We start from the raw sequence: 18,875 nt of genomic DNA on the forward strand, positions 1-18,875 counted from the left end.
CTTTAATCCTAGCACTCGGGAGGCAGAGGCAGGCGGATCTCTGTGAGTTCGAGACCAGCCTGGTCTACAGAGCTAGTTCCAGGACAGGCTCCAAAACCACAGAGAAACCCTGTCTCGAAAAAACAAAAAAAACAAAAAAAACAAAAAAAAAAAAAAAAAACAATCTTGTTTTTTGAAACAGTGCTTCTCTATGTGACCGCTCTAGCTTTCCCAAATGCTGATTAAAGGTGTGTGCCACCACTGCCCGGTACTTTAAAATTTTATGTGCACGAGGCTTTGCTTGCATATATGTATACTATATGTATATACTAGGATCCCTTGAAACTGGAGTTACACACAGTACACAGTTATGAGCCACCATGTGGGTGCTAGGAATCAAACCTGGGTACTCCAGAGGAGCAGCCAGTGCTCTTAACTAATCAGTCATCTCTCCAGCCCCCCATACTCCCAAAAATACTTTTAACCAGACATGCTGGAAATAACTGAGGAGGCAGAAGAGAAACTATGTGGTACACAAGGTTGGAAGTAGTTTTGTGGCCCTGTGGAGACCAGAAGACAACCTGAGATGTTATTCCTCAGGTGACATCTACTTTTTTCTTGAGTCTTCATTAGCCTGGAGTTTTCCATGGAAGCTACCCAATGAGCCCCAGGGATCCACTTGTCTCTGCCTCCCTAGTGCTGGGGCAATACCCAGTTTTATTGTTATTTTATTTCCATTTGAATGATCTGAGGCTAACCTCAAACTCAGAAGAAATCCACTTGTCTCTGACTCATGAGTACTGTTGAGATTAAAGGCGTAGACCACCAAAACCAACTAAATTTTTATTTATGGCTTTGTGTATGCATTTCCAAGAAGACCACAGGTGCTATCATATACCCTAACACTGAAAGTGCAGGCAGTTATGGGCTGTTTTGACATGGGTATGGGAACTGAACTTAGGTCCTTGCTGAGCTACCTCTCCAGCCCATGCAGTCTTTTTATGTGGGTTCTGAAGAATGAACTCAGGTCCTCCAAACACCTTACTGACTGATCCATCTCCCTAGCCCAGGACTAAATTTTTCATTTTTTTAAACTCCTTAATAAAATTATGGTATTCCTCATAGACTCTTATTGTGCTTATCCCATAGTCAAAGTTTTCATTCTAAAGAAATGGTAAAATGCTATGCTGATATACATCAACATATTTTAACCAGGTAAGAAGCAAACTACCCAACAAGCGCCAGAAGATCAACTACTGACTGTCACTAGTTTATATAATGTTCATTTCCCTCAAGAATAGTCAAGCTCCATAAAATGGAAGTGATTCTACCATTTGTAATTGGCATCATTTTAAACAATCAAATTTCCATAAATTGTATATAAGCTAAAAAATGCATACTGTGAGAAAATCCTGCTCAAATTTGTATGATCCGCCTCCAGTGGCACAAAAGACAGTGTGGAGACTCGAGAAGTTTTTATCTTTGCCCATTTGAATAAAAGCAGGCATGTCATGAGTGGGAAAGCGTATAAAGTGCAGATTGCCTTTGCGTCCACACAGAGTCAGGTCCTTCAGCTCAAGGTGCACGTCCCGGATTCCTGTGGATCCATAAGCCACATTGGAGGTCAGGTACTTGCGAATGCTTTTCAGACTCTCCACTTCCTCCTTTTCTTCTTCAGCAGTGATGTCTTTAGGTTCGAAATAAACCAGCTTTACTAGGGTTCCACCAATATCCAAGCCAAACCATGGAAAATCTAAATGGGAAAGAAAAAAAAAAGTCAAAACACCTTTTTCTAAAAATAAAAGTTTATATTTACTTGACTAGCAACTTATTCCATAGGCTATGGTTTCTAAGGAATAAAATTCTGAACGAAAAGGTTTGGGAAAAAGAAATGTGAATCAAAAATATCAAAGTATCAGGACAAACTAACATTTCTGTATGCCCAAACTATACTGTGAAATACTTAAAAGCTAACAAGTTTCAACACTGAAAAACAAAGACTGAAACAAAATCTTCAGCCTTCCTCCAGCTCAAAGGAGGAGCGCTAGGAAAGGTCCAGCCTGACCTAAGACTCTCCAGGGTCAGTTCCTCTCAGTGCTATTCTGGGCTAGTCGTACAGCTTAGGGATAGAGTACTTAATCTACTATATATACATCAGGCCCTAGGTTCATTCTCTGGGAAGCCAAAATAAGGAAAATACTGGCAGCTTAAAAATAAAAGGTTTCAAGGGACTTTAAGTCCAAGCTATCTGCTGCCAAAAAACACTTTAAAATTAAATAGGGGGCCGGGCGGTGGTGGCGCACGCCTTTAATCCTAGCACTCGGGAGGCAGAGGCAGGCGGATCTCTGTGAGTTTGAGACCAGCCTGGTCTAGAAGAGCTAGTTCCAGGACAGGCTCCACAACCACAGAGAAACCCTGTCTCGAAAAACCAAAAAAAAAAAAAAAAAAAAAAAAAAAAAAAAAAATTAAATAGGGGGCGGAGAGTCATTTGGTGGCTCACAACCATATTTAACTATAGTTCCAGGGGATATGATATCCTCTTTTGGCCTCCATAGATTTTAGGCTGAACATAGATGTGCCTTCCCAAACCTAAATCTAGAAATGACTAATGAAGGCTTAAGTTTATTAACATTCTCCCCTAAAATAACTCTGGAACACACACAAAAATCTAGTCAGAGTCTGTTCTGAACCAACAGGAACGCTAATAAAGCTCTGGAAACAGCTGTGAAGGTGGCAAGCATACAGGGGTGCTCTACCCAAGCAGCAGACGGAGTGGCTGCCAAGGATGGCACAGGGACAAGTTTCAGCAGTCATGTTGATATGGGATATGGTCAGGAAACAGACTACTTCTCACCCTCACAAAGGTAAACAACCTTTTCCCTGAATATATGGATCAGACACAAGAGTCAGGATGGCATCCACTTGGCTGGTGCCACACCAAGGAAGGACAGCCTCCACCCATCTCCCCACTATACCCCATCCCAGGAGACAATAAACTGAATCTCCAGCCATTTACAGATCAACAGCAATTTTCACCTAAGGACGAATCACCAAAAGGGAACAAGTGCCACAAAAATGAGAAAGTATCTGAAGAAAGAGTTGCAGGAATAATGAATAGTAAACATCTTCAGACACATAATGTGATCTCATCTGTGAAAAAATTAGAAACTAAAAACTGCCAAAACTACAAGAATTAATGCATGATTTTCAAAAGTAAACAGAATCAGATACTTATAAGTTTGTGTAAAAGTGATGAATAGGAGCTGGAGAGATGGCTCAGAGGTAAAGAACGTATACGGCTCTTGCAAAGGACCAGAGTTCCGTTCCCAGCATTCCCATCAGGTGGCTCATAACTGCATGTAACTCAGCTCCAAGAGATCCAGCACTCTTCTGGCCTCCTCTGGCATCTATACTCACATGCACGTATTGACACACAAACACAAATATACACAATTTTAAAATAAATCTTTTTTTAAAAAATAGATTAATAGAGTTTGTTCCTAAACAGGGGGGAGTTCTTTCAACACTTGCCCTTGCAAAAAGAAAGCATAAATTTATCTATGAAACTCAAAAACAAGCCGAGTGAAAAAAGTCTTCCAGAAAATGCTACAGTCTCTAGGAAATACAAACTGATCACTTCCACAGCGAGGAGAGAAAGCCAACTGTATGATCACACTGCTAAAGAGAGGAAGGACTTCAGAGGTACAGGTCAGCGGTGTGAGAATCACAGAGCTATATACTCTAAACCATACAAAAATACACTTAGCAGTAAAATGGGAGTGCAGACACACTAAGTAGAAGACAAAACTAAGAAACCCTCTCAGCTTATCTCTCAAGTACAAAAGTGTCAGAAATAGAGGTAGAATTCAAAGCCTTGTCTTTTACAAGCTCTAGAAATTTCTCAGGACAGAGTGGAAACACTTGGGAAGACTTAAAAAAAAAAATCCTACTGGAGTCAGAAATGGTACTTAGTTCCAGCACAGGCAGATCTCTGTGAGTTCTAAGCCGCCTAGTGCTCCACAGTTAGACCTTGTCTCAAAAAAATAAAGAAGTTGGGGGTTGGGGTGCACGCCTTTAATCTCAGCATTTGGGAGGTAGAGGTAAAAGTATATTTCTCTGTGAGTTTGAGGTCAGCCTGATCCATAGAGTCCCAGTAGAGTCAAGGCTAACAGAGAAACTCTGTCTCGAAAAATAAAAATAAGTAAAGAAATATTTTTAAATATTTATTTAACTTTATTTTATGAGCATTTGGTATGAAGGTGTCAGATTCCCTGGAACTGGAGTTACAGACAGTTGTGAGCTACCATGTAGTTGCTGGGAATTGGATCTGGGTCCTCTGGGAAAGCAGCCAGTGCTCCTAAACACTGAGCCATCTCTCCAGTCCCAAGCAAAGAAATCTTACTGAAATTTCAGAAAACCGTAAGAACCAAAGTTCCTAGGAATAGGCATAAATTATACAAAGGTAAGCAGTGCTCTTCATCAGTAACATGAGTATTAGAAGACACAGGAACATAGGCTCCAAAAAAGAAAGGGAAAGATTTAAAAGTGTTAGCTAGTCAACCAGCTTTCAAGCAGGAATTCAAAACAAAATTCACACACAAGGACTGCTAGTCAAAGTCTCCGATTTATATTAATGCACAACAGCATAATTTTACATTTCCAAGAGCTGTAAGAAAGACTTTTACCCATTAGCTATAAGCAGAGGAATAAATGCATGCTAACTTTAAGATCTAAAATACTTACACAATTTCAACAAAGGACATCAAGGAGGAAAGGAGTAGAAAGTGAACGCAGCACATCTGTCTTGTAGGGAAAGGAAAGAGAAAGACTGAACAACTGGAGACAAGAACAGAAAAGGGACGCTTTAAAAAAAACAAAAGTGGGCTGGAGAGATGGCTCAGCCGTTAAAGGCTAGGCTCACAACCAAAAAAAACAAAAGTACTCGGGAGGCAAAGGCAGGGGGATCATTGCAAGTTCAAGACCAGCATGATTACATGTCGAGTTCCAGGCCAGCTAGTACTTCATGGGACCCCATGTCAAAAAAATAAAATAAAAATAAAAAATAAAAATAATAATAATAGGGGGTGGGGATATCCAGGAGATCCAACCCAGGGTCTCACATACTGTAATGTGAACACCCCACCACCTAGATGTATCCCCAGCCCTAAAAGATTTTGCAGGTTTTCACCAGAGAGAAATTAATTTGAGTAGACATGCTAACAAACATTAATGATTTAAACATACAATGGATACATGAGTCAAAACATCACACAGATCTCTGTAAACAGGAATATTTTTACACACAGCTAAAACAAATTTTAAGCTAGGTATGGTGGCACAAGCATGTAATTCTAGTGCTCAAGAGCTGAAGCTGGAACAGGACTACTATAGGTGGACTTTTCTTTCCTCATCCCCAGTTCCCAAATAACCTACACAGGTACTTAGTATCAATTATAAATGCTCAGCTTAAACCAAAAAACAACTATTAATCTCAAAATATTTTACACTGGTATGGACTTTGGTGTATTGATACAAATTTAAAGTTATTTTTACTATGCTATATGTATGTTTCTACTCTTGTCTGGGGTATTGTGCTTATGCAACTCAATTAAAAAGTAAAGTATAATTAAGAAATACAGATTAATAGTCATGTATTATTGTCAAACTTATAGTTAGGTTAGGTATATTTTCAAGGTCATAAAGAGAATATTTAGATAGACGATTAACAAACACTTCAAAGACCTACAGAATATGGCATTTAATATGTTTAATAACCTAAGGCTTTTCTTTGCAGTGAGACATGTCTGCTCCTGAAAGCACCCATCTACTTCAGAGAGGATGACAGGCATTTAAGAAACTCTGTATAGAGTTTACTTTCTTTATAGCAAAAGCTAGCCATTTCGGGGGGGGGGGACGACAAACAAACATGTCCTTGTCTCAACTGCTGACAGTATACTGTCCTAACTGAACCAGAAGGACACAGAAAAGGCAACTGTCAAACTTTGCCAAGGCAAGGTAGGAGAGTCCTTCAAAATTCCCTGCTTCTCAGAAATGTGTCAGATATATAAGACCTTTAGCCAAAGATAGATACCCCAACGTTACAGAAGAACCTAGGGTGACTGACTGTCCTGATAGCAAGCAAGATGTCCTTGTAGTTATTACCTTCTGGGGTCTTTAATGAATTTGAAGACCTTAGTTATGATAAAAGGTTAATTAGGTATAAAACTTTAGAGTAATAAAAATAACAGTATTTTCTCTAAATTTGCCAAATACAAATGGGCTACATATTATAACTGTAATTCTTACTTAATAACTGTTTTGTTATATATAATTTTACTATGTTAAGTTAAAACCTTCCTTTTTAATTAGATAAAAGGAGAATTGCTGTGGAATAACATCATTGGTTAATAAAGCACCTACTGGCCAGTAGCCAGGCAGGAAGTATAGGAAGTCAAACTGAGAATGCTGGGAAGAAGGGTGGAGTCAGTAGAGTCATGAGGAGACAAAGAGGGGGCAAGACATTCTGGTAAAGCAAGACAGGTAAAGCCACAAGTCACATGGCAATACATAGATTACTAGAAATGGGTTAAGTTATAAGAGCTAGTTAGTAATAAGCCTGAGTTACCAGCCAAGCATTTGTAATTAAATATTGAGCCTCTGTGTTGGTTATCTGGGAACTGATGGGCAGGACAGAAACCTCCATCTACAGACTACAAGTTCAAGGACAGTCTGGGCTACACAGTGTAAGCCTATGTCATCAAAGAAAAATACGTATATAATGACATATACAACTTCAAGTGCTAGAAAAATAAAGCGGACTAGACCTAGAGTAAGCGGAAGCAACCCAGATATGGAAATGCATGTCTGTAGTCTTAGCACTCTGGAAGCTGAACAGGAGGAGCATTACCAGAATATCCAGGGTAGCGAGGGCTATAAAGCACAACAGTCAGGGGGAAAAACAAGAGCTGGAAAGCTGATTCAGTGGTTGGAGCACCTGCTGTACAGGAGTAGAATCTAAGTTAGTAGCCCAGCACTCAGGTAAAAAGGTGGTTGTTGCTGCACAGATGTCTATTCCCCCATCACTGTGGAGGGTAGAAACAGGAGGATGTTGAAGCTTGCTGGTCACCAGCCTAGGTCCAAGTTCAGTGAGAGACCCTGTTTCAAAAAAAAAGAAGAAAAAAAAAAAAAAGGCAGGTGGTACAGAACAAGACACCCAATATCTTTTTCTGACCTCCACACCTGTAGGGGCATGCATACCTACACATTCGTGTGTACATGTACACACACCAAAAGGAAGATATAAATAAAAACAGGAAAAATATTGTGCATAAAGCTACAGTACTAGTGATCAATAAATAAAATGAAGTCTTAGAAAAGTAATTAAAACAGAAAAAAAGTAGCTTTTGAGTACATACATTTTGCAAGCCTACTAGTGCACTCCCATTCTTGAAACTGTTTTCTTTTTCTTAAACTGTCTCTATTAAAATTTATACTAATAGTAATAATAGTAGTAATAATAATAACAATAATAATATTCAAGAGTCAGAGGAAAGTAGATCTCTGAGTTCAAGGCCAGTCTGGTCTACAGAGCAAGTTCCAAGACAACCAGAGTGCTGAGCTATACATAGAAACCCTGTTGTAAAAATGAAATAAATAGATGGATGCATACATACATACATACATACATAGATAAGCAAACAGTGACAGGGCTAGGAACATAAAAGTTCAGTGATAGAGTGCTTGCCTAGAATGCATGAGGTCAGGTGGGGGTGAGATATTCTAGTAACTAGTAGCTTCATGTGTATGACTGGGTGTGCACATGGGGGCCAGGAGTCAACACTGAGTATCTTCCTCAGTCATTTGTCCACCTTATTGTATGAGTCTCTCACTAAACCCAGAACTTAAACTTTTGTGTATACTTGCAAGCCCCAATCTTAGACCTGCAACACGCTTTTAAAAGTGGGTGCTAGGATACAAATCAGGTCTTCATTTCTGCACAAGCACCTTACAACTGAGCTATTCCCAGTCCCTAACTTTTCTCTACAAATTAATTAATTTACAAAGTCAAAGATGAAAAAGTTCATATGGAGAGACTTTAAAATTAAGTATCTTTGTAACCAAAGTTTAAAAGGGACCCTAAGATTAGTTGGGGGGGGGAGGCAACTCATAAAAAGCTCAAGGGACAGAAGCTAACTCCACGGGTAAAGTGCTTACTGTAAAATCTGGAAGCTATAGGCCTTAGTCCTAGCACATATGAAAGGAGTTGAGCACCTCAGCTCCCATCTGCAGTCCCAGCATTCCTAAAGGTAGGTGGGAGGTGGAGACAGGAGAACCCCCAAAAATTCATGGGCCAGCTAGCAAACAAAGGGAACCTGTCTCAAGCAAAATGGAAGACAAGGACCCAAAATCAAGATTGTCCTTTGACCTCCACCCCATGTCATGGCCCACACATGCCTGCACACGTGCACATGCATACACACAAATCATATACCCACAACAAAAGGTTTTAAGTACTTCACAATGAAGAAGGAAAAAAACATGAAAATCAAAAGCACTAAAAAATCTTTATCACATGAATGGGGGGGGTGGGCAGAGTAGACCTTTTGGTTTCCAAACAAACCTAGGAACACTTAAAACACAACCAGCTCCACTCAACCAACACCAATATTCCCCAAAAGTCAAAGAACCTCTTTTCTAAATTAGTATTGACAAGCTACAAAAAGCTTTGTTTTCTAGACTAATAAAATTTAAGGATATTTCATGATTGGCAATGAGTCCAAAACTCACCAAGTTCCAAAGAGCTCCCTCGTGAGCTTATATCACATAAGGAGTCATCTTCAAAGAGCTTTGAACATCCACAACACCAAGGAGGACTCTGACCCATACTTCCTAAACACCTGTACACTTTACTGTGTGTGTGTGTATATATATGTGTGTGTGTATATATATGTGTGTGTATATATATACATATATATATTACCAAAATGTTTTACTGTATGTCATTATATCTCAAATTTTTAAAGTTTCACTAAGCCTACTTTTCCACTTGGAAACTGAAAGAAGGGGAAGGTGGCTCAGTGAATAAAGACTTATGTTCTGCAAGCACAAATCCCTAGATTGCACATAAAGAGACCTCAGCATAGCCATGCATGCATGTAGCTTCAACATGAGGGGATAGAGACCAGCGGGTCCCAAGAATTCACTGGCTAGCCATCCTTACTGATAGGGTCAGCATCCTGTTAGTAAGAGACCCTGACTCAAACAATCACACAGCAATAGAAAACACCTTAAGTTCTGCTCAAGACCATGTGTACATTTGAAATCTCACTTGCACACACCACATACACATTCTCTCTCACACAAAAACTGCTACCTCAATGGATAATGAGGCCTAAATAAAATACCTGGGACACAGTGTCTAACAAACACCTAAAAATTGGTAGCAGTAGCTATTATTAGTGTCTTGCTGCCATCATTTTTACCTATTTAAATAAAGTAATGCTAAAATTGCCAAATATTTGCCAGGCAAGAATTCTGAGTTACATCTTTACCACACATTTTTTTTAGTTTTTGTTTGTTTGTTTGTTTGTTTTGTTTTTCAAGACAGGGTTTCTCAGTGTAGCTTTGGGGCCTGTTCTGGAACTCACTCTCTAGACCAGGCTGGCCTCAAACTCACAGAAATCTGCCTGCATCTGCCTCCTGAGTGCTGAGATTCAAGGCATGTGCCACCACCCAGACAAGTCTTGGATTCACTTTATAGCCAAAAATGACTTCAACTTCTTACTTCTTATCCTCCTGTGTTGTCCTCCTTAGTGTTGGGATTATATACAGGTGCTACCACACCTGGTTTATACAATCCTGGAGATCAATCAGGGATTTCTGCATGCTAGGCAAGTACTGAACCAAATAGCTATGGTCCCAGCCTTCATAATTTATTTTCTTTATTCTCTTGTGCCAATAGCATGTGTGTGAGGTTATAGGACAACTTTTCAGGAGTCAGTTCTCTTCTTCCACTTTACTGAGACAGGGACTCTGTTTTTGCTTCTAGCCAATTCTACTGTCTCTGCCTCCCATCTCGCTGTAGAAAGGCTGGGATTACAGAGGGTTCTGGGTTCATAAATTCAACTATACCACTTCCAAAGAGTATCAAAACTAGGTTTGCTGACTGCTAAGCTAATGTTCTTTCACAGAAGGAAGGGTCACTGGATCCTCACCTGAGTATCCAACCACTAATCCCAGTCATCTGTATGCAATGCTGTGCTAACTACACATGGCTCCTTGGGGAAGGGCTAGTCTTAAGGAAGCCATCATCCATGCTAAGTCCATACCTTGCAATGTGGCTTTTAGGCTGTAGATAACCCTAGTTAGCTCACTGATTCCTTAGTGTGAACTTTGGTTTATCATTAGAACCTTAGGACAAGATGGGGAGAGGCTGCCTTCTCCATCCAGGGCAAAATTTCTCACAACACATGACAAGTGTTTTTACCACTAAACCATCTCCCTGGCAATTCCTGAAATTTTATATTTTTGGTTGTGAGCCTAGCCTTTAACGGCTGAGTCATCTCTCCAGCCCAATTCCTGAAATTTTAAAATATCTTTATTGAGTATGTTCTCATCCTGTGAGAGAACACCCACCTAATCTAAAATCTTTTTTTTTTTTTTTTTTTTTTTTTTTGGTTTTTTTCGAGACAGGGTTTCTCTGTAGCTTTGAAGCCTGTCCTGGCACTAGCTCTTGTAGACCAGGCTGGCCTCGAACTCACAGAGATCCACCTGCCTCTGCCTCCCGAGTGCTGGGATTAAAGGCGTGCACCACCACCGCCCGGCCATATCTAAAATCTTAAAAGAACTTCTTGGTCAGTAAGATGGCAGTAATTAGTGGCACTTACCACTAAGCCTGAGTTCAATCCCTGGAACCCACAAAGTGGAGGGAGAGAACCAACTCCTGTAACTTTTCCTCTGACTTCCACACATGCACCACAGCACATGTGCCCATACACTTACAACATTAATACTATTTTTCCAGATTTATTTATTTCATGTTTATGAGTGCTTTGATTGACTATATGTATGTGCACTTCATGTGTGTCTGGTGCCCTGAGAGGTCCAAAGAAGGCAAATCCTCTGGGACTGGACTTACAGACAATTGTGAGCCACAAACCAGATCCTCTGCAAAAGAAACAAATGCTCTTGACTGCTGAGTCAACGTTCTGGCCCAAATTTATGTAATAATACTTTATATTTCTCACACATGCCCCTCATCTCCTTTCTCATTCATAAGCCTAGGATGAAACCAGTCTGGAAACCACACTGTTCAAGAAACATGTGAAATAGAACAGTATTATAACCATGACCACAGATTACAAAACAATTAGCCCCTACTAATTCCAGCTGCCTTAGAGAAGTAGTATAAGCTCAGCACAGTGGTTCACGCCTTTGGTCCCAGAACTCAGGAGGCAGAGGTAGGCAGGTATCTGTTGACTTCAGAGCCTGATCTACATAGCGAGATCCAGGACAGCCAGGGCTGTGTAGAGAGAACCTGCAGTAATAACTTCATTTGTATTTTAATGAAGTTTGCCTGAAGATCAGAGAGTAATACAGCCACCCTAGTCAGTCTTACAAATCAGGCAGTGGTGACACACACCTTTAATCCCAGTAGAAACACTAGTTGCCATAGAAACTGGGCAGTAGTGGTGTAAACCTTTAATCCTAGCCCTAAAGACCATAAGGTGGGAGGAGACAGCTCTCAGACATAGTTTCATTCTGAAGATTTCTGGAAGCAGAATCAATCACCATTTTGTACTGAGGTAGAGTTAAAAGCCAGTGGCTGGCTGTTTTGATTTTCTGACCTTCAGGTTGAACCCTAATATCTGTCTCTGGGTTTTTATTAATTGTGCTATAAGAAGCTGTCTTTAAAGAGAAAAGAAAAAAGACAGGAAAGGAGAGAGGGAGGGAAGGAGAGGAAGGAAGAAAGAAAGAAAAGTATTAGAGACAAAGTAAGGGTTTCTAACCTCAGATGGCTTCTCTCAATAAAGAATTACTTAGTTGTCAGAGGGCTCTCTCAGAGCTACGGCTAAAGTACACTCTTGGAAGGGTTCAGCAGCCAATAGGCTATGCTCTCCATGCAGCAGGCTATTCCTGGGTAGTACAGAAGACCAAATGGATATAAGAACAGTCGATACCTTGTTTGAATCCTGGAGTGGTGGTCTTGCTTGTAATCTTAGCATTGAGGAAGCTGAGGTGGATAAATCATGAGTTCAAGGCCAGCCTGAGCTACCTTAGACCATATCTCCAACAATTAAAAAAAAATGTTTCTTCAGCAGGTTCATTATCTGAAATACAGTTTTTCATGATTTATCAATCAGATAAAGCAAAGAAAAGGAATATGGCCAATATCAGACACCATATTAAAAAAATAAATCAGACGGGCGGTGGTGGCGCATGCCTTTAATCCCAGCACTCGGGAGGCAGAGGCAGGCGGATCTTTGTGAGTTTGAGGCAAGCCTGGTCTAGAAGAGCTAGTTCCAGGACAGGAACCAAAAAGCTACAGAGAAACCCTGTTTGAAAATCAAAAAAATCGATCAATCAATCAATCAGAGGCTGCAGGATATCCCAGTGGGTACAGACACCTGCTTCCAAACCTGACCACCTGAGTTCAATCCCCAGGATTCACCAAGTGGGAGAAAACCATTTTCCACAGCTTGTCCTGTGAACTCCCCATATATGCCCTTCACTCGCACACAAATACATACACACCAAAATAAATAATAAATATAAAAATAAGTAAATAAATGCCTGTGGTTTGTTTAAACTTGAAAAAAAATAAGGGATGTAGCTCAGTGTGCAAAGTTCTTGCCTACCATGTAGAAAGCTCTGGGTTCAAACCCCAGCACCAGATAAAAGTAGACCTGGAGACAGAAAAAAACTGTGATCCCAGCCTCCAACACAGGGATCCACCTGCCTCTACCTCCAAACTACTCAAACAGATGAAAAGCATGGGCTACCTACACCTGGCGAAGGCAGCTTCTTCAGCACCTCTTCATTATCTGCTTTGTTTTGAGACAGCGTTTCTGTATGTAGCTGTCCTGGAACTGATTTGCAGACCAGACTAGCCTTAAAGTCAAAGATCCGCCTGTCTCTGCCTCCCAAGGGCTAGGATTAAAGGTGTGAACCACCACCTCTCCACTTCTTATTCCAACCACTAACCTGGGCTCTGAAATCTGTTCTAACTCTACATCATTCATATATGAGAAAGCACAAATACAAACTAAAGTTCATGTGTGTAGCTCCTCAGGTGCCTTCTACTTTTTGAGACAGTGACTCTCATTGGCCTGAAACTCTGCCAAATAAATTAGGCTTAACTAGCCAGTGAACTTCTAGGAATCTGCCTACATGGATGGCCATCACTGTATTACAGGCACATGCCAGTGCACCCAGCTTTTTACCTGAGTTATGGTGATTTGAACTTGGGTCCTCATACTACTGAAGCAAGCAATTTACTGTAGGTCATGTCATTTTTTATGTTCAGTACTTGGCAGTCACAATTTTTCCCCTCAAGACAACCTTGAACACAAAAGATCATGTTTGCATTTGGCCTAAAGCAATGAAAAACAACAACAAACTAGTAAGACAAACAATTCAGTAAAAGAGAAGATAAGAGCAGAAGCACAAAGGCTAAAATTCCCAAATTCCATTTCTATTCCACCAGAGTAGCCACGTCACTGGGCACATTCCTGTGAAACAGACTACCACCACATACACACCTCACGGGTGCTCTGAAGGCTGAACTGATCCTAAGTAATACCCCACAAATGGCTAATCGTCACATTAAACCTCTAGAATTGACACTCATGTCAAATCCCGCAATACAAGACCACAAAGAAATTGTTTTTGTGTTGCTTAAAAATCAGGAGCTTGGTGCATAGGCTGTAATCTCAGTACCTGGGAGGTGGACAAGAGGATCAGGAGTTCAAGGCAATCCTAGACTACGTGAGACTGTCTCAAAACAACAAAACTTGGGTGCTTGGACTAGGAATATTATAATATACCCAGTGACATAACACGTACCAGCATGTACAAAGTCCTGTGCTCAAACCCACTACTGGAAGAAGATGAAGGCCTAAGAGGAGCATGGTAGTGGCACATCTGTAATCCCAGCAGTAAGGTGGCTGCAGCAGGAGGACTGTCCTGGGTCCATCCTGGCTATACAGCAATTCCCCATCTTAAATTAAAAACAAACAGGGGCTGCAGAAATGGCTCAGCAGATAAGAGGAATGGCTGCTCTTCCAGAGGACCGGAGTTCAATTTCCAGCACCCATATGGCAGCTCACAACTGTCTGCAACCCAGCTCCAAGTGATCTGAGACCCTCACACAGACATGCAAACAAAACACCAATGCACATAAAAGAAAAATAAATAAAATTAAAAAAAAAAAAAAGGTACGTCAGGGTCAGTGAGATGGTTCATTGAGTGACTCCCCCTGCCAACCCCAGAACTAGGGGAAGTTGTCCTCTGATACACACACACACACAGACACACACACGCTCACCCATGCGCTCACCCACACACATTCACACAATAAATGTAATTTAAAAAATTTAAATCAAGTAAACGTCTTCTTTTTTTATTTTTATTTTTTTAGGGCAGGGTCTTAAAACTTCAGATCATTCTGCCTTCACCTCCCAAGCGGCTGGTATTTTCAAATCTCTTGCAAAATGAAAATGACTATATTTACATATATATCAACTCTCCAAACTTTCCACGACAAAACAGCTACATCCAATCACTCAACTCATCGATTAAAAGAAGCTGGGCAACTGGGCTGGGCACAAACTATCCAACACAGACCTGAACATCAGGCCACTTTCCATAACTCTCACAACCTGCATTAATCATTTACCTTCCTCGTGGTAATCTGACAACCAAGTCTTCACCACATGTAAAACACAGCTATGCTGTACAGTTCCTATTACAGTATCAGGGCAACTGACACTTTCAACAATAGTAAATACACAAGGCAACACACACGCACAAATTGATTCTCTGGAAAGTGTTAACTCTCTAGGCAAAACTGAGGAGCAAGTCGACACCCATCCAAAGAAAAGGCCTTAATGCACAGAACGCTACGGCTGAAACCGGAATTCCCGCGAACTGGAGGAAGGAAAATGGGGGAAACCTCCGGGTGCGAGATGATCTAAATTCTCTCGGGAAGAAAAGCAAGCTAGAGGCGTACGGACCCAGAGTCGAATTTTAGGCCCGTGGCGCTTCAGGGAGGGGCGGAAACAGTTAACCATTTTCTAGTGGGCTGGAAATCGCCAAATAAAAGGCTCGATTTGTGAACGCGATCGGGGATTCAAAGGATCTGGGAGAGGAGGCGCCTTCTCAAGACGAAAGCCGAGGCATTCTCCGGAGAAGAACGGTCCAGGAGGCGGGAAGGGGGGAAGTGGCGGGGACCCGAAGCGCGGGCACTGCTCGCGCGCAACAACGACCGGGGCACTTACGCGGCCGCCTCTTCCGGAGGCCCTCGCCGCGCGGGGGGACGACCGAGGCGGTGCCGCTGAGGGAGCCAGGCCGTTCCCGTCTCACGCCCTCCGCCGCCCCGAACCCCGGCGGCGCCGCGCTACTCGCCCGGCGCCTGAGCGGCTCCCGCCTCCGCGCTTCGGCATCAGCGGACGCCGACTCGCCGGCCGCGGCTGAGGTGGCGGCAGCCCTGCCCTGGCGCTCCATAGGCGCGCCAAGCCGGCCCGCTCCCATCCGCAGCTGCCGACGCTGCCGCCCGAGCCAGCCCCCCAGCGCCGCCTCGCCGTCTTCGCGCAGCCCGCTGAGCGCAGGCGCACGCGGGCTGCCGCCGCTTCCGTTGCGCCAATGTGGAGCGAGCCAATCCGAGCTGACTTAGGGCGAGTGGCAAGGCTGTCGTCCAATCGGCTCCCCGACTCGAGCCGCGGAGTACCGCGCTGCCACCCAATGACAGGCGTTCAGGGCAACTGAGCGGAGCAGGCGGGGAGCGATGGCGGCGGCCCACGAAGGACTCGAGCGAGGGGCGCCCCCTTTTGCGCAAACACGGGAGGGGTGGGCCGGTCGGCTCCCCTTCTCCGTAGAACTCTCCCCGGACGTCGCCTAGTCTCTCCTCGCTGCCGGGAGCCGGCGCTCGTGGATCGAGCCCTCTTTCGGCCCGATAAAGCCCTCGAAGCCACTAGTAGCCAGTGTTAGCAGAAGGAAGGACTTTGAGCCGCGTCTCACCTTAGCTTTTGTGTCTGGGTCTGTTTCTGTAGTTGCGGTAGGGGCCCAATAACCATCCGTACTGTACAGGCACCATCTCTTTGTGTTTTGGCTACTATCCTTCATTCCCGGTACTTGAAAGAAAGAAAAGACTGGGGTTGGTCTCCATGGCAACTGGCGGGAGGAGGTGGATTCTAAATCCTTCAGTTACCTCCTGTCTGAAGGAGGCAGTGTGAAGGCCTGGAAGTTGGGTTGGGGTGTGTGTCTGTCTGTGTGTCTGTCTTTGTTTGTAGCCCATGGCGGTGTGAAGGCTTGAAAGTTGGGTTGGGTATGTATGTGCGTGTTTGTTTCTGAGCTTTTTTGCATGCATGTATGTCTGTGGCCCATGATGTGAAGGCCTGGAAGTTGGTGTGTGTGTTTTAGCTTTTTGCATGCATGTATGTCTGTGCTCCATATCCGTGCTCGCCAAGGGCAGAAAACTCCATGGGATTCACCAAAGGGTCCTAGGAACCTAACCCCGGCCTCTGCAAGAATAGCAAGTGTTCTCAATCACTGAACAATCGCTTCAGCCCCTTGGGTTGGCTTTTGCAGAAGCCTTTTCCCCTTTTATGTGTGTGTTGAAGAACAGAAAAATTTGGCAGCTGGATTTGGTGGTGGTGGTGTCTTTTCTAACAATCCCTAGGTTCCCTCATATAACAGGCTCTTCCCAACATCCCCCACTGCCAAAGGCTGCCCTGACTCCGGAAGCATTCCTACCCAGCTATACCCCTAAGACATCCCTCAATTGGAAGTGACGGGGGCTTTCCCGCAATTTCCTAAGTACCTTTTCTGAGAAAAATAGTGTCCCCTGAGTGACAGCCCTCTTATCTTCACTTACTCCATCATCAATAGTACCAGGCTGAGCTTCTTTTGGGTCTGTGGAATAATAGTCCCATGTTCACTCCAAACTAGTGCCCCACGATGTCGGACTAACTCTGGAAACCCTATTTCCTAACTTGAATTTTCAGCTCCTGCAGGAAAACACCCCATGCAGATCTAACAAGAATACCCATAGCAGAGCTGAAGAGAGCAATCAACAGTTACAGCAGAGAACCAGGATTTGATTCCCAGAACCGATGGCACTGACAACTCTCAGTAACCCCAGGGGATTTCACTCTCCTGGCCCTCCTGGAGTACCAGGCACCTACATGCTGCCCAGTCACCCTGTCACTCTCCTACATGTAACCACTGTGCCAACCCAAAGCACTAGGCTAGGGCCTGAGGAGAGCTGCTTCTACACTTTAGGAATTACCACTAAAATATGCAGGCATCATTGGAATTCTGAATTACGTGCAACCAATAAAGATGAGACATAGATGAGACAGAGTAAGAAGCATTAAAGCCATACTACTGAACATAGCAGCCCCCTCCTCCTCTGGGCTGATCATCCTGCCCCCTCCTCCTCTGGGCTGATCATCTGGAGTGTTCATTGGATCTACAAGCCCAAATGCTTGCTATCACAGAGGAAACTGCATTCTTGCTTCCAGTGTTGTGTGCAGATTGGCTATCTGGCTGTTACCTCCAGTGCCTGCCTCCCACCTTCTGTAGCAACTGAACATATCTCCCCACCACCCGGCTTCAAATTCCATTTTTAAATCGAAAAACACATGATGAACTTATGGTAATATTTCCCCATTAATTTTTATAGTTGCTGACATTTAATATATCTGATTTATATTTCTCTTATCTCACCCTAAACTTCAACTTCTAACAACATTGGTACGTGCTGGGCGATGGTGGCGCACGCCTTTAATCCCAGCACTCGGGAGGCAGAGGCAGGCGGATCTCTGTGAGTTCGAGACCAGCCTGGTCTACAGAGCTAGTTCCAGGACAGGCTCCAAAGCCACAGAGAAACCCTGTCTCGAAAAACCAAAAAAAAAAAAAAAAAAAAAAAAAAAAAAAAAACATTGGTACGTATCTGGTTTATCAATAAAAAGGTAGTAGTTTTAGAATTAAAATGTTAATTTTATTTGCAGTTCTTCATGTCCTTAGGACATACCATAGAGAGGATTGTTATATTTGAAAGTTACTTGAATTAATTCCTCTTCATGGAGATCAGTAATCAACACAATTGTTTTCCATTTCAACTCAACTCAATTTGCGAAGGATTTAATGTTAAAATTTAGTTCTGGGAATACACTGAGTTGGAAGAGTGCTTGCCTAGCATGCCTAAAACCCTGGGTTCAATCCCCAGCACCGCATACATCAGGCACGGTGGAGCATCTGTAATCCCAGTACTTGAGAGAGAGAGGCAAGAGGCTCAGACGTTCAGTGTCAACCATTGCTGTACGGTGAGTTCAAGGCCAGCCTGGTCTACGTGAGCTCCTGTTTCAATAAATAAATAAATAAAAGTAAGCAATATTTAAATTTAATTTTATAATTATGTAGACTAGTAACGTGGTTTCCAGCATAAAATCAATATATAGTTGTTATATTCAGAGAAGCCGTTTCCATACTCCCGTCCTCCCTCTCTTTATAGAAAATTACTGTGGTTAGGATGTGGTTTGTTCCCTTTAAAGATTCCTGTATTAGAGCATGGCCCCTAGAGTGACAGTATAGGAGGCCGAGACCTTTGGCAGATGGGGTCAAGCTGAGTTTATAAGTGGATCCCTTTCCCCATCCTCATCTCTACCATCCTATTG

General features: G+C 42.8%; 1 protein-coding gene across 2 annotated transcripts in view; it reads right to left on the reverse strand.

The window, feature by feature from the left end:
• Pank2 (pantothenate kinase 2) overlaps positions 1-15,797 on the reverse strand; it is a 35,612-nt gene extending 19,815 nt beyond the window's left edge. The window contains exons 1-3 of one of the 2 annotated variants that reach the window (XM_057780336.1): positions 15,477-15,617; positions 4,723-4,778; positions 1,380-1,732 (exon numbers count right to left, since the gene is read on the reverse strand). In XM_057780336.1, the coding sequence (XP_057636319.1) occupies positions 1,380-1,487 (108 nt within the window). In that variant the 5' untranslated portion in view covers positions 1,488-1,732; positions 4,723-4,778; positions 15,477-15,617. Of the gene's footprint in view, positions 1-1,379; positions 1,733-4,722; positions 4,779-15,476 lie in introns of both variants that reach the window. The other variant, XM_057780335.1, reaches the window with a different exon arrangement.
• Between the last annotated feature and the right edge of the window lie 3,078 nt (positions 15,798-18,875).

Source organism: Chionomys nivalis, chromosome 9 (assembly GCF_950005125.1).
Source record: "Chionomys nivalis chromosome 9, mChiNiv1.1, whole genome shotgun sequence".
In the NCBI taxonomy this organism is placed as follows: Eukaryota; Metazoa; Chordata; class Mammalia; order Rodentia; family Cricetidae; genus Chionomys; species Chionomys nivalis.